The following is a 14,583-nucleotide window of genomic DNA, read 5'->3' as shown; positions in this document are numbered from 1 at the left end:
GTTGATGAATTCTTGTTAGCTCTGCAAAGGTATATGTGTACGGGTATTTTTTAATTTTAGGGAACCTTTAAAACAAGTTACTGAAGGGTTTTGAATGAAGAGCAAATTGAGGCTGTTACATTGCAAATAGTGTGTGACTTGTGAATATTTGGCAAGTGCTTGGTTGAGAACCACATAAACTTCGTTGTGGGGGACCTTTAAGTAGAGTTGATAACATTTCTGAGAGTTAAAAAAAATTTCCTAGACATTGTATTTTCTCAAGCATATACTTGTACAGTGACTTGGTTGAGATCCTACAGCTCTGCCCTGTATAATCTAGATAAGACATTAGCCTGAGAATGTTTAGGGGTAATCCAGAAAAAGACCTTCATGTAGTTTTTGTAGAACATTTAAATTTATTAAGAACTGCATTCTGAAGCTGTTTCTGCAAATGTTCCCCTAATTACTTCAGGGATTGTTTTACTGGTCTTACTTTATTTTTTAAAAGATTAACTATTTATTCAGAGGTGAACACCTGCCAGACACAATCTTAGTTATGGTATAATCAGTGCTAAGCTGCTGCTTCCTACAGTAGTTAGCTAGGAGATTAGCTCATTTTTGAGACTCCTTTTCAGCAGACACAGGATGACTGTCATCACCATAAAGAAAACTGTTTTCCTTTTTTACTATAGCAGAGAGACCTAATACAGTAACTACTGAGATATTTAGCTGGAAATTAAACAGAAGACATTGTAGGGAGCAATCTTCTTGGACGCCATGAGATGTGGAGATTGTCTAAGTCATGTGACAGTAGTTCTTGTCTGTCCTTAAGTCTAAAACTCATATTTTGGTTCAGCCTTCATAGAAACATTAATAGTTGAGGGTCTATTAAATCTGGGTAAAACCCTGGACCATACCATTTGTGGTGTCTAGATCCAGAGGGATCGGGTAGATCCTGCTATTTCTTGTGTGAAATATTTCTGAAGCTCTGTCTTTCAGTGTGATGACTGCTGAAACCTTTAAAAAAGTTTTTCCAAGTGGATAATGCAGTCACATGTTTTAAATCCCTAAAAGGATTAAAGTGTATTCAGTGAAAAGTCTATTCCATTTTTGTAGGCTTCTAGAGTTTCTTTAGTATATGCAAAACAAATATAAATATACATAGGATAGCATATTAGTAATATGTACACTATGTGTTTTTCACTTCAGGGTTTTAAAGAATTTGTCTCACTTTTTCTTTCTTGAAAGTTTGAGGTCCCATTTTTTCACATTATAATTTATAATCCAGTTTCAGTTCAATTCAGTCAGTCACTCAGTTGTGTCGGCCCCAGGGACTGCAGCAGTCCAGCCTTCCCTGTCCATCACCAACCCCCAGAGCTCAAAGTCACGTGCATCGAGTCGGTGATGCCGTCCAACCATGGCCTCCTCCGTCGTCTCCTCTTCCTGCCGTCAGTCTTTCCCAGGGTCAGAGTCTTTCCCATGATCCAGTTTGGATCCAGCTTATTTTCCAAATGACTACTTATGCGTCTCAACACTGTCGAAGGGTCCAACTTGTCCTCACTGGTTGAAATGTCACCTTTATCAAATGTTAAATGTAGGGATCAACCCCTTTTTAAAGTTGGTATAGGGCCATATTTTGGTGCCATCCTGAGAAGACTATGGAATTAAGGGTATTTAGATGGAGATCGGTATCCGTTTATTTAGGTAGCTCATTAAGAAACAAACATTTTTTGATGTCAAGAGATCTTTTGATTGATTATTTAAGATGATGTAGAAATCAGTGATTAGAAGTATATGTTACTATTTAGAAAAAAAAGCATCTCATGCAGATTTCAATTTATGAACCATAAGTAAACTCTAATTATAAAATTGAAAGCATGGGGAAAAATTAATTTTATTTGACCTCTGGAATTGGGGAAGGACTCTTTAAAATTAGAAGAAATAAAAGAAATTATCAGGAAAAAGTGCTATACTTTTGAATACATAATAATCTTATGCATGTTTATAAAAAGGCAAACAAAATGGAAAAAAATTTCAGTTACCATAGTACACATAAAGAACAATATATCTGTTTACTTGCTGAAGAGTGACTAAGATAAAGGCCCTAAAAGTTCACTGAAAAGGTAGTCAGCTGATGAACAAATAGGGGAGAGAGTTTGGCCTAACAAGTAATAAAATAAATAAAAGCAAATTAGAAGAATGATCTACCATTAAATTTTTAAATATGCTATTTGATATCCAAAAGAATGCATCAATATTACATATAAGAAAGAATACACATAATGTATATATGTAAGGTATGAAATGTAATGAATATTATCAACCCACTACCCAACTTACTATTAATATCTGGATCTAGAATTAGCACACTTTCTGTAATGGAGTAAACAGGGAATATTTTAGACGTTGTGGGCCATACAATTATTTAACTCTGCTTTGTAGCAAGAAAGCAGCCATAGACAATTGTACTAATGAATGTACATGGTTATATTTCAATAAAACTTTATTTATAAATATAGTAGCTATCATATTTGGCCCAAGGGCTGTAGTTTTCCAGTCTCTTATTGAGAACATTATCAGTGCTGTTTTCTATATTTGTATGCTTCTTTCCTTCCCCCTGCCTCGCCACAGAAATAACTACTATTCTAAATTTTGCTTATTCTGTCCTTGAATTTAAAAAGTTATTACTTGTATGTGAAGTGAACTGAAGTGAAAGTCGCTCTGTCGTGTCCGATCCTTTGGGACCCCATGGACTATAGTCCACCTGGCCCTCTATCCATGGGATTCTCCAGGCCAGAATACTGGAGTGGTAGCTGCTCCCTTCTCCAGGGCATCTTCCCAACCCAGGGATCGAACCCGGGTCTCCCGCATCGCAGGTAGATTCTTTACCATCTGAGCCACCAGGGAAGCCCTTGTGTTTGATTCACTTAACAGTCTTTTGCTAAGTTTCTTCAATTTTTTTTTTTAATTTTATAAAAATATAGTATGTGGCCAATTTGCATTTTCACTGTGAGCTTTATTTTTTTATTTTTGTTTTCTTTTAAATTAATTTATCTATTTTAATTGGAGGCTAATTACAATATTGTGGTGGTTTTTGCTATACATCAACATGAACCAATCATGGGTGTACATGTGTCCCCCCTCCTGAACCCCCTTCCCACCTCCCTCCCCACCGCATCCCTCTGGATTGTGCCAGAGCACCAACTTTGGGTGCCCTGCTTCATGCATTGAACTTGGTACTGGTCATCTATTTTACATATGGTAATATACATGTTTCAATTCTATTCTCTCAAATCATCCCACCCTCATTTTCTCCCACAGAGTCCAACAGTCTCTTCTTTACATCTGTGTCTCTTTTGTTGTCTTGCATATAGAGTTGTCATTACTGTCTATGTGTGCTTTATTTTTAAGGCTATCTGTATTATTGCATGTGATTGTAATTCATTCAGTTTCATTGTAGGATAACAGTGTCTTCTGTGAATATAACAGTTTATTCTCAGTGGAAGTTTGGGCTTCTCTAGTTTTTTTGCTATTATGAGTAGCACTGCTATTAACATTCTTGTGGATGTGGATATATGGGAGTTTCCCAGGTTATGTGCTTAAAAGTGGGATTGATGGATAATTGAAATATATATATCTTCACCTTAGGTAATGCCAAATTGTTTTCCAAAGTTCTTATTCCAATTTACACTCCTTCATCAGTGTTTTAAAATTCCCATTGGTCCATATCCTTGGCAACACTTGGTATTAACAGCCATCTTAGTTTTGTTAAATTCGTGATTATAAAATAGTATCTCATTGTGATCTTAAATTGCATTTCTCTGATTACTAATGGGGTTGAATATCTTTTCATGTATTTATTTCCATTCATGTTTCCTTTCCTCTGAAATTCTTCTTGTCTAGTTTTCGATTGGGTGTTCTTTCTCTGCAGTGTCAAGATTCTGTATGTCTGTTTTTAGTTGTGAACCTTGTATTCTGTCTTCCATATCTTAGTTTCCTTCCTTATTTTGCATCATCCGATCTCTCTGTGCTGTTCTTTGGTATATTATTCAGATCTTTTTTTTCCTCCAGAGGAGATTTGATCTGTGTTTGCTTCTTCGGGGAGCTAGGGGCTTACCAACCCAGGACGATTGCAGTCCCGTTTCAGGATCCAACTTAATTCAGGAATTATTTTTGTGGAAAGTTTGTTACCCCATTATAGTGAATAGCCACAACTTCACATGTATTTAGCTCAGTGCTCTGGTTTCAGCTCACTCCCCACCTACTCAGCCCCTTGCAGCTCTCTTTGTAAACTTTGTAGACTCCCAAGTCTACACTGGAATAGAATATCTTTTGCAGGATCTTGTTAGGAAGAAGATCCCATCCGATTCTCTGATGTTTAGTACTGTCAGAAGCAGAAGCTGCAAGACACGATTTTTCACCAATCAAGTCAGCAAAGGTTTTAAAAACAATAAAAATCTCATGCGTTCATAGTAATGAACAAGCCTTCTCATATGTTGGTGATAGGGATATAAGTTGGTACAATCTTCTACAAAAGCAGTTTAGCAAGATATAAGAACCTTAAAAAGGAAGGGGAGAGTATTTTACATGTTAATTTTGATTGTCTGATGGTGGGTTTTATGGATGGTTGTTACATTTTTTAATAGTTTTGAATATTTTCCAGCAATTTATATTTTTCTCACATACCTAGTAATTCCTCTTAGAAGACCCTATAATCTTTAGAAATAAAATAACCTGAAGTTTTTCTGTGGAGATTTTTATGGTGATCCTTGTAGCTGGAAAAAATTTAGTAAACCACTTTTGTTTTATTCACTGCTCTATCCCCAACTCTTACAACAATGCCTGCCACAAAAAGGTGGTCAAAATCTGTTAAATGAATACATAAGACTGTCTCCATTTTGTAAATTCGGGTTATGCAGTGTTAAGGAGTTCCTACCTTTGTGTGGGTTCCTGTCTACTTTATTTTTAGCTGATAGTTTGAATTAGTTGAATTCAATAACTTGAATTACGAAGATGCTGGATCATGTAAATCAGATTCCTCGCATTTTCGTACTTGGGCCAGCTAGTTCTCACTTTGAGGAAAGAACTCTGTTTAACAGCTTCCTGAACCTTCTGTGGGAACACTACAGAAGCTGGAAAGAAGCTGTCATGTTTTCTGAAATAGTAGTCTTTTCCCTTTGGGGCGGCCCAGAGAACCTCTCTGAGGAGATAATAGAAATTAAATATCATGAGGTTCAGGTACTTCTACTTCCTTTAACTTTAAAAAAATGAACAAAAGTAAAAAAAAAAAAAAAAAAAAAAAAAAAAAAAAAAATGAACAAAAGTAAAGCAAATGAATAAAATGCTTTTAAGGGGGAGAGTGAGGGTGTGGCAAAGGCCTGGTCTGGGAGAACCTGAAGGGTTGATAAGGATTTTCCTGAAGATATATTAATGAAATTCTCTTTTTTTTTTAAGATTTTTTTTTTTTTGATGTGGACCATTTTTGAAGTCTTTATTGAATTTGTTACAACACTACTTCTGTTTTATGTTTTGACTTTTTGGCCACAAGGCATGTGGGATCTTAGTTCCCCAACCAGGGATTGAACCCCCACCTCCTGATTGGAAGGCAGAGCCCTTACCACTGAACTGCCAGGGAAGTCCCATAAAATAAAAAGTAAAGTTTCTTGGACGTGTAGGGAGTAGACATGAATCTCGCAGAGTGAAAACCAGGGTAGCGATATTCTGCATATTCTGTTATGAACTGCTGCTGCTGCTGCTGCTGCTAAGTCGCTTCAGTCGTGTCCGACTCTGTGCGACCCCATAGACGGCAGCCCACCAGGCTCCCCCGTCCCTGGGATTCTCCAGGCAAGAACACTGGAGTGGGTTGCCATTTCCTTCTCCAATGCGTGAAAGTGAAAGGTGAAAGTGAAGTCGCTCAGTCGTGTCCGACTCTTCGCGACCCCATGGACTGCAGCCCACCAGGCTCCTCCGTCCATGGGATTTTCCAGGCAAGAGTACTGGAGTGGGGTGCCATTGCCTTCTTCGCTGTTATGGACTAGAGAGGACTTAATACTGCGGAAGGAAGGAGACCGCACAGGTACATGAGAACAGAGACCCTTCAGCAACCGGGTTATTGCCAGAAAGGGTCAGGCTCACAGTCTGGGACCCCTGGCCCTCTCTTTCAGCTAGCAGATGTTAGAACAGCCAGATAGACTGAAGATTGTGCTTTATGCTCCCCTTGGTTGAATAAATCTGTTTGGCTTATTGTTTCCTTTCTCTTGGTCCTGCGAACAGACATTGCCAGTGAATTCAAAGAGCAGTTACAGACACTGATCCTGTATGTATTAAACCCAGCCAACTTAATGGAAAAGGAGATCAATGGCTCAAAAGTCACCTGTCGGGGACTGCTGGAGTATTTTAAGGTAAATATGGGGTTTTCATTATTAAAATATTTGACTTTTGGTGAAACTGATACAGGTTATGAACTCGGTTCAGGTATTTTAAAGCTTGGGGAGTTGGAAGGAAAAGCCTTTTCAGACTCCAGTGTCCTTCCAGGAGTGGGCCACTGGGTGGCAGTATTGGTCTAGGCACCAAGTGGATGTTCTCTGCACTCTCTTAGAGGAGTGATTACTGTGGCTAAAGGAAGACTGTTCCTCAAGGAAGATGGTGTGGAGAGGAGGTGGTTAGGAAGTTGCTGTGAGTAGGAGACGGCACCTAGATGTGACACGACTACCTCACGGCGGATGGTCACTCTGCCCACAGGCAGTGGTGAGGCCAGCGTGCATGGGGAGTCTGGCGGGAGCCATGGCCTTGGTAGGCGTGTGCTGCTTTGAGAACATTTTTAGTTAACTAAAAACATGCTAACATGCACTCAAAGGTGTGCTGTGTTTTTGCTAATTCCTGGGTGTGGATCTAGGTCTTTAGGAAAATGCAGTTGTATGGTCACTGTTTCTGAAAAGTAAGCTGCAGTTAAATATGACCAATGGAGTTTTTCATAATTGTTCTTGTGTTTATATTCTAAGGCATATATTAAAATTTACCAAGGAGAAGACCTGCCTCACCCCAAATCCATGCTTCAGGTAAGCAGTTCTTTGACAGTCCTGGTAGTTCCCCTTTTCTTTTTTTTTTTTAAAAACTTTTATTTATTTTTGGCTGTGCTGGGTCTTTGTAGCTGCACGAGGGCTTTCTGGAGGGGGGCTACTCTTTGTTGCAGTGCACTGGGCTTCTTACCGCAGTGGCTTCTCTTGTTGCAGAGCCTGGACTCTGGGGCGTGCGGGCTTCAGTAGTTGTGGCTCACAGGCTCGAGAGCATGGGCTCAGTAGTTGTAGCACAGGCTTAGTTGCCTCGTGGTGTGTAGAATCTTCCTGGACCAGGGATCGAACCTGTGTCCCTGCATTGGCAGACAGATTCTTTACCACGGAGCCAGCAGGAGAGGCCTCCCTTTTCATCATGCTGAGGTCTGTTCACATCTAGCATGTTTGCAACAGTGTGATTGCCTTCTGATCTTCTTGTCTGTATTCCTGGTGGTGGAGTTAGAACAGAACAGCTTCCTCACAAGTGTACTGTACCCAGGTTAAACATACCCCATTCTGTTAGACAGATCGTTCTCCTATTGCCTGTTTGTTGTCTATTTTCATAAAACATGTCCTGACTTATCTACTTACTAATCAGGTTTTTCATTTTCAGCAAGTTTTATTATCAACATTTTGATGTTTTCAAGATGTCATTTTGTGAATACATATGATTTCTGACTTACACGTGCTGAAGATAAGGTTGTTTATTGCCAAATGTTTATTTCTTTAGTAGACAAACATTTTCACAAAGGGAGTTAGCATGTGGGATTGGTATTGTAAAGATAAATTTTTTCTCTTCTGAGTTATATCTATTTCTTAACATACAAAATTGAAGCAAAGGAACTACTATCAGAGGTTTAGTTTTATGAACTGTTATCAGAGGTTTAGTTTTATGACAAAGATTCTTATGTATGAGAACATTTTTTGGCAGAAAATCTGGCAGAAAAGGTGTATTTTATTTAATCAGTTGGACTGTGTGGAAACCTGAAAAATAACAGAAGAATCATAAAGAAGGAAGAATGGGGAATAGAATGAAACAAAACTTCTGTTTGGTTATTTGTGGAAGAATGTTAAAAGAGAAAGAATTTATAGTTTGTGGTTTTCTTTCTTAAAAGGCCACCGCTGAAGCCAACAATTTAGCAGCTGCAGCCTCTGCCAAGGACGTTTATTACAACAACATGGAAGAGGTGTGTTGGACATAAGTCTTACTCTGAAATATCTAACCTGGGCAATATTTTTAACTTCAGATGTCCCAACTTGATCCTGCTTAGTGTTTCTTATGATGATGAGGCACCATTCAGGTTATTCTGGTTTTTGGGGCCTTTTAATTATGACCCTTTCTAAGCCAGCCTTCCTTATAGTGTCACTGCTCTCACTGATCAATATCACCCTGGTTACTAAGTGTGCTTTTCAGAAGAATTGAACCCAGACTTTTATTGATCTCAGTCATCATTTTAAAGTTTATTTCTAGTATCTTAAACTTTTCTAAGCTTTTCAGCGTTTTCACTTCTTTTCTTTGGCACTTGTTTCTGAAGGATTCTTTACCGTGTTCTGTCTTTATTCTTGTCAGGTTTGTGGGGGAGACAAACCGTATTTGTCTCCAGACATTCTAGAGGAGAAGCACTGCGAATTCAAACAGCTTGCTCTGGACCATTTTAAGAAGACAAAAAAGATGGGCGGGAAGGATTTTAGCCTTCGTTACCAGCAGGAGCTGGAGGAGGAGATCAAGGAACTCTATGAGAACTTCTGCAAGCACAACAGTAGCAAGAATGTCTTTAGCACGTTCCGAACCCCCGCAGTGCTCTTCACGGGCATCGTGGCTCTGTACATCGCCTCCGGCCTCACTGGCTTTGTTGGTCTTGAGGTGGTGGCCCAGCTGTTCAACTGTATGGTTGGACTGCTGTTAATAGCGCTTCTCACCTGGGGGTACATCAGGTACTCTGGTCAGTATCGGGAGCTGGGCGGTGCTATTGATTCCGGCGCAGCGTACGTGTTAGAGCAGGTAAGTGGTGCCAACCCAGGAGGCTGACGGTTGGTAACAGATAGATATCCATGCTTCTATTGTAAAATATCTCGATTTGGAAGAGTTCAATAGTGATAGAAGGCATTAAAAACATGCCTTTTTTTTTTTTTTTGATAGGCCTTATGTTTTATTATTGTTCTTTAGAATATTAATGTTTATTCCTAATATTTTGTTTCCATGCCTAAAACCTGTTCATTAATGCAGAAAACTTTCCAACTTAATATACATTGTGTTCTTCACGGGAAACTTTTAAATACATGTTCATCAGATATAATTCCTGTGTGATTATCTCCCACATCCAAGGTTAGTTTGCTTCACTGAAAGTCATGAGCTTTGAAAAATATGAATTTAGCAAAATGTTCTGTTTTGAGATCTGCCAGTGGATGGCATTTCTTTCACTTACATCAGTTCATCAAATCAGTGGCTTTTGATATTACATGATCTCCAGGTTTACAGATTTGAGACTTTGCTTTGTTTTTCTGAGTGGCAGGAACGGATTAGTTAAGTTAGAAGCTTGTGGTGAATGCTGGCGAGCTGCCCACCCACTAAAGGTTCAGCTGACCTACTTTCTGGGCATTAGCAGCTGCCACAGGCTCCCTGACCCCTGCATTTTCATTCCCTAATTTTCAGTCTCAGTGTAGACAGAGATTTTTGAAAGTTTGTCTGTAATGGCTTGCTCTTTTGACACTGTGCTGTAATTTTATTAACTGACATGTTGAATAAATGGACTTTTGCAGGCCACTTCTCACATCGGTAATTCCACTCAGGCTGCTGTAAGGGATGCAGTTGCTGGGAGACCACCCTCCGATAAAAAAGCTCAGTAGCATCCTAACGAGAGGATCAGACAAGAACCCTTCTAGCTCCCTCTGATTTCTGGGCTTCTGCGATGGCCACAGGCCCAGGTCTCCAGGAAAGCAGACCCGGGACCATCTGGGAAGAGCTGAAACACGGCACTAATAAATGAACAGACCTTTCCTGTGGTTTCAAATTCTTAAACACACTTCCATTTCTCTTGGAAGCATTTGTTTTCCTTGCTGGTGTAGATCCAAGCTTGAGTCTGTTTTCTTATTACTCTCTGCTTTGTGCACTTTATGGGGGAAAAAGCTAAAAGAACAATGGAAATGCGATTTTCAGTCCTTTATGTGCCGCTTAGTGCCTTTTAAGATTGAACCCATGCTTTCGAGGACTTGATCGGGAGGAAATTGAGGACACTCACATGAAAGATGCTGTTTTGAGGTGAATTGTCAGTTTGTACCATACTCTTTTGAGAAGGATTCCTTTTTTAAAAGTTTACAAAACTTGGCAAAAGCTTCAAAACTAAAGACTGACTAAAAATGATGCTATTACAGTTTTTAAATCTTACGATATTAGAGAATTGTGTTTGCCACATAATATGGAAAAATTGTATTTAAATCTACCATACACTGAAATTTAAAGTCTGTTTCTTGACAGACTGGCAGTTTTGTTAGAACATATTCTGGTTTTTGTTTTTTTTTTTTGCCTTCATTCATTCCTGTAGCTTCTTTCTAGAAAAGAGGCAAACATGCCTTGAGAAACCAGAGCTGCTCATAATAAAAGGAATGAGTTTAATACTTTAAGGAAAAAACTTGAGTTTAAATGAACCATGTGACCTCTGATAAGTCATCTGAACTTGTGCCTTGGTCAGACTCGCTGATTGTAGGTTTCTGTCTATACATATGTGTATTGTACGTAACTCACACACAGTTGTCATTCCTGAGAACAGAACTTTATCAAGGACTAGAGGAAGGATTTTTACCAAACATGCTGCCTTTAATTGATGTCCTGTTTCATGTGGCTTAGCAGTACATCAGGTCTTTATCCACAATGTTTATTTGCAGTCTCCTATTCATGATCCGATATTTTTAATAATGAAGCTAAAACTGTCAGTTTTATTTAGTGAATCATCCTTTATTTAATTTTATATGTGACTAGTCTGGTAGCTTTAAAGTAGCTTTGGCTTAGTAAGGACCAAGTCCCACCCAAGTATGGATATATAATATCTAGAAAGTGTCTAAATTCTTTATTTACCTTGTTTGTATGATAAAAATTTTTGTCTATCAGTTGCCTTTTCCTTTGTTTATCATGGTGAATTGTCTTGGATTTTAAAACTTCATACAACTTGCCTGCAAGTATTTATATAAGCATTCAGGTATATGAGCCTTAATTCTTAAGATAATTTTTTTGTTGTGGGAGGGAGGTAGGGAGTTTCAGGCAAATTCCGAGTGTAAGTTCTATATAGGAGAAGTATGAATGGATGGTGGAAAAAAGTATTTTCTAGTCTGTCATCTTTTTATCAAAGAGTATTTCTCTTGACTATTTTAACACTTTACCACTCAAGTATTTTTGTAAGTTTTGAATTAATTCTAAGTGTTCAATGTATTTTTCATATTTACATACCATCTTGCTCCGAAGTTCTTGCTATTTGATTCAATCAGGGTTAAATTTTAGAAAAGTTCCAACCTGTTCTAAAAACTGTTTACTTCCATATCAATAATACTTAGCTTTATTAAATTAAAACCTTAGTTTTGAAATTTTGGTGCATTTTCAAGTGGCCTGTCATCTTCCTGAAGATTGATACTTATTTGCTAAAGGCCTTACAGATGTTGACATACTTAGCTTTTAATGCACTGTATAAGCATGTTTATAGATTTCAGAAGAGTTGTCTAGAATTATCCTACTTTTAATGGTGAGAAAATGATGCTATGTTTAAAACTTATTTCAATACTAAAATACTAGATTTTTAAAAAATAAAAAACATGCAATCATGTATGATTTAATGAAACCTTAGAATTTAGTTACTGTTTAAATTCACCAAATTTCTGTTTTGATCATAAAGGAATAACTTTGTTTAATTACCCTGGGGAAACCTTTTTTTTTTTTTTTTTTTTTGGTCTTATTCTGCCTCTGGAAATTGTTTATAGTTTTCTCAATGAGGATTTTTATGAGTTTTCCTTTGCCCTCTCTATTTTTTTTCTTTTTTTTAAGAGAATTGATGACTTTATATCAACTTTTCCAATGAAAGGTGTGTTCTCATTGCTGGCTGTAAGCAGTCCTGGGGAGGTTTACGACCAGGTTGAAGAGAATGCTTTTCTCCTCTTACCCACCTCAGCTGTTGGTTTGTGGGTCAGGGACGGTACTTAAGACGGTGAGGTTTGCCGGCTATTTGTTTCTCTGGCCTTTCCACGCAAGCAAGCATTTTCAGTTTGCTAATTGCTAAGAGTATATGGGGCACATTCCCTGCTAACATATAAAAGGTTTTCAGAATTTTCTATGAAAAGAATTCATTTTAGGAGAAGTTAAATGTTAAGTTTTTTTTTTTTTTTTTTTAAATACTTCCAGTTAGCTTCCAAGTAAAAATAATAGAATCAAAATTTCAGTCTTTCACTGAGGCCTCTTTCTAGATTGGTGTGTAGACAAAATGAGGGAAAACTATCATGTAAGAGGATGAAATAGCCTCAGAGTCATACCTTATTTTAGCAGTATACCAAGAAAGCTGTCGCATGGAGGTCTCTGTAGTTTCACATTTGGTAGAGTTGCTTAAGAGTATTGTTTTTGTTTTACCTGGTCTTTCCTTTTTTTCTCTTTCGTGAAGTAAAATGCTTTAGGTGAACAAACAGACAAACTGCCGCGTACTGGCAGTGCATTTAACAGGTTATACCCAGTGTTCCACCTGGCTTATGAAAATGGTGTCTTGGATAAGTATGTATGAGTTACAGAAAAATTACATAGTTGATTTAAGTCCAGGCAAAAGTGATTAAAAAAGAAATAGTTTTATTTTTCCCTGTTTTTTTAAACAAAATAATGTAACTTATATGGATATCTTAATAGAGCTATTTTTTCCCCCCATGAAACTATTGAAATGTAATTTAGGATTATTTAGGATGGCTGCCATCTAAGGTAGCCAACACAGGTTGCATCATTTGGCTTAATGTTTAGATCCATCAAAATTTTAGTCAAGGAATAGGGGCATAGTGAAGAAAAACTTCAGTTACTAACATACCAACTATTTGTGTAGGTGGTGTTTTAAAATGACATTCTGAAGCCCACTTGTAAGAGACTATTTGCAGTTGAATAGTTTTCCTTCTGTGAAATCATGTAACTGTGTTTTGAATGGTGGCTCTCTTCTATCTTGACCTGCATAAAACAACCCTGGGAGGCATATTTAAAAAAATTCAAATTGCTAGCTTTGTACCCAGGGATTGCCCCAGTGGATCTGGGTCTGGGTTGTGGCCCTGGAATCACCACTTTTAAAAATAGCATCACAGGTGGTTCAGAGATCACTGTGGGAGAGACTGATCTGAGGGATGGGGAGGAACTGCAGTTCGGTGCTGCCCGAAGGCAAGTGGACACCTTTCGCCGAGCTTCAGAATAGGCGGTCTCCTGCCAGATACAGTCACGAGAGTTCAGTGTTAGGAGTAACAAGGATGCATTTAGTCCAGAGGATTACCCAAGCTCTATGAAAATGTTTCTCTAAATTAGAAAGTCCTAGTGCCTTCTCTGAAAAATGAATGTACAAGTGTCCTATTTACCAACAGGTGTACTTAGGATTAAAAAAACTAGTTTGAAAGTTGTTTTTCTTTGAAAAAGCAAAAATTTAGCACTGTGACTTGAACCTCTGAATCTTTTCATGCACAGAAAACCATAAGCCATAAATAAAAATGAACAAAAAGGACAGAGAGGATCATAAATTTGAAGATTAGTGACAGAGTACCCCTTACCAGGGGATTTCAAGATTAATCTAAGGGCAGAAAGATTTTAGAAGAAGTTTTTCTTCTTGGGAAAGGAGTCTCACATGCCAGAACTAAGATTATAAATGTAGTGTTCTTATGACCAGGGGAAGATGCATCTGATTCTCAAAGTGTTCCAATTTAGATACATAAATGCTGTCATGGACTTAAGCCTTAAAGGAGTTAATACTAATTTTGAGCATATACAAATTTTCTTCTCTGATTTCTCTTTCTTTAAAAAAAATGATTTGTTAAAAGCACTTTCTTCCTCCTAGACTTTTTGAATGGCTTTAAAATTTAATATACTTTTTAAAAAGTGCAATGGATTAGATTATGCTATTAGTATATTAAAAGCATGTTTCTGTTTCTTAGTTTTAAGGTCATTTAATGGAATAAAGATCTCAGCACTGTGTTACTTGTGTTTTTCCTTTCTCTTTAATATGGGAAGATGTGTTAAGTAGGTTTGGGCTTGGTAAAGTGAATAGGATCTCTAAGCGAATGAAAACTTGGTGTCAAAGGTGGCAGTGGTGATGTGGTTTGAGTGAGTCAGCTTTCTCTGTCCTGCAAAATAATACCGCACTAGTATCTTAATCTCTAGCATAATGCCAGAGAAAGCTGTGCTGTTGACAGTATTGCATAAGATGAAGCAGATTTTATAGTTACGTGGACTTGTGAGGACCTTTGAATTTGGGCACTTTCATTTAGTTGCCCGATCTGGAGCCAACTGGTTAAGTGGTTCGTCTCTGGGAGTGGGGTGAGGTAAATACAGCTCTACTGAAAG

The 14,583-nt window shown here is 37.9% G+C and overlaps 1 protein-coding gene across 2 annotated transcripts in view; it reads left to right on the top strand.

Moving 5' to 3' along the window:
* Positions 1-14,214, top strand: part of ATL3 (atlastin GTPase 3) — a 41,767-nt gene extending 27,553 nt beyond the window's left edge. For both annotated transcript variants that reach the window (XM_065937587.1, XM_065937586.1), the window contains exons 9-13: positions 6,253-6,380; positions 6,981-7,037; positions 8,147-8,218; positions 8,602-9,033; positions 9,792-14,214. In XM_065937587.1, coding sequence (XP_065793659.1) covers positions 6,253-6,380; positions 6,981-7,037; positions 8,147-8,218; positions 8,602-9,033; positions 9,792-9,878 — 776 coding nt within the window. In that variant the 3' untranslated portion in view covers positions 9,879-14,214. The remainder of the gene's footprint in view (positions 1-6,252; positions 6,381-6,980; positions 7,038-8,146; positions 8,219-8,601; positions 9,034-9,791) is intronic.
* Positions 14,215-14,583: the final 369 nt, after the last annotated feature.

The sequence above is a fragment of the Muntiacus reevesi genome, chromosome 5 (genome assembly GCF_963930625.1).
Source record: "Muntiacus reevesi chromosome 5, mMunRee1.1, whole genome shotgun sequence".
Classification (NCBI taxonomy): domain Eukaryota; kingdom Metazoa; phylum Chordata; class Mammalia; order Artiodactyla; family Cervidae; genus Muntiacus; species Muntiacus reevesi.
This window is presented reverse-complemented; position numbering and strand designations above follow the sequence as displayed.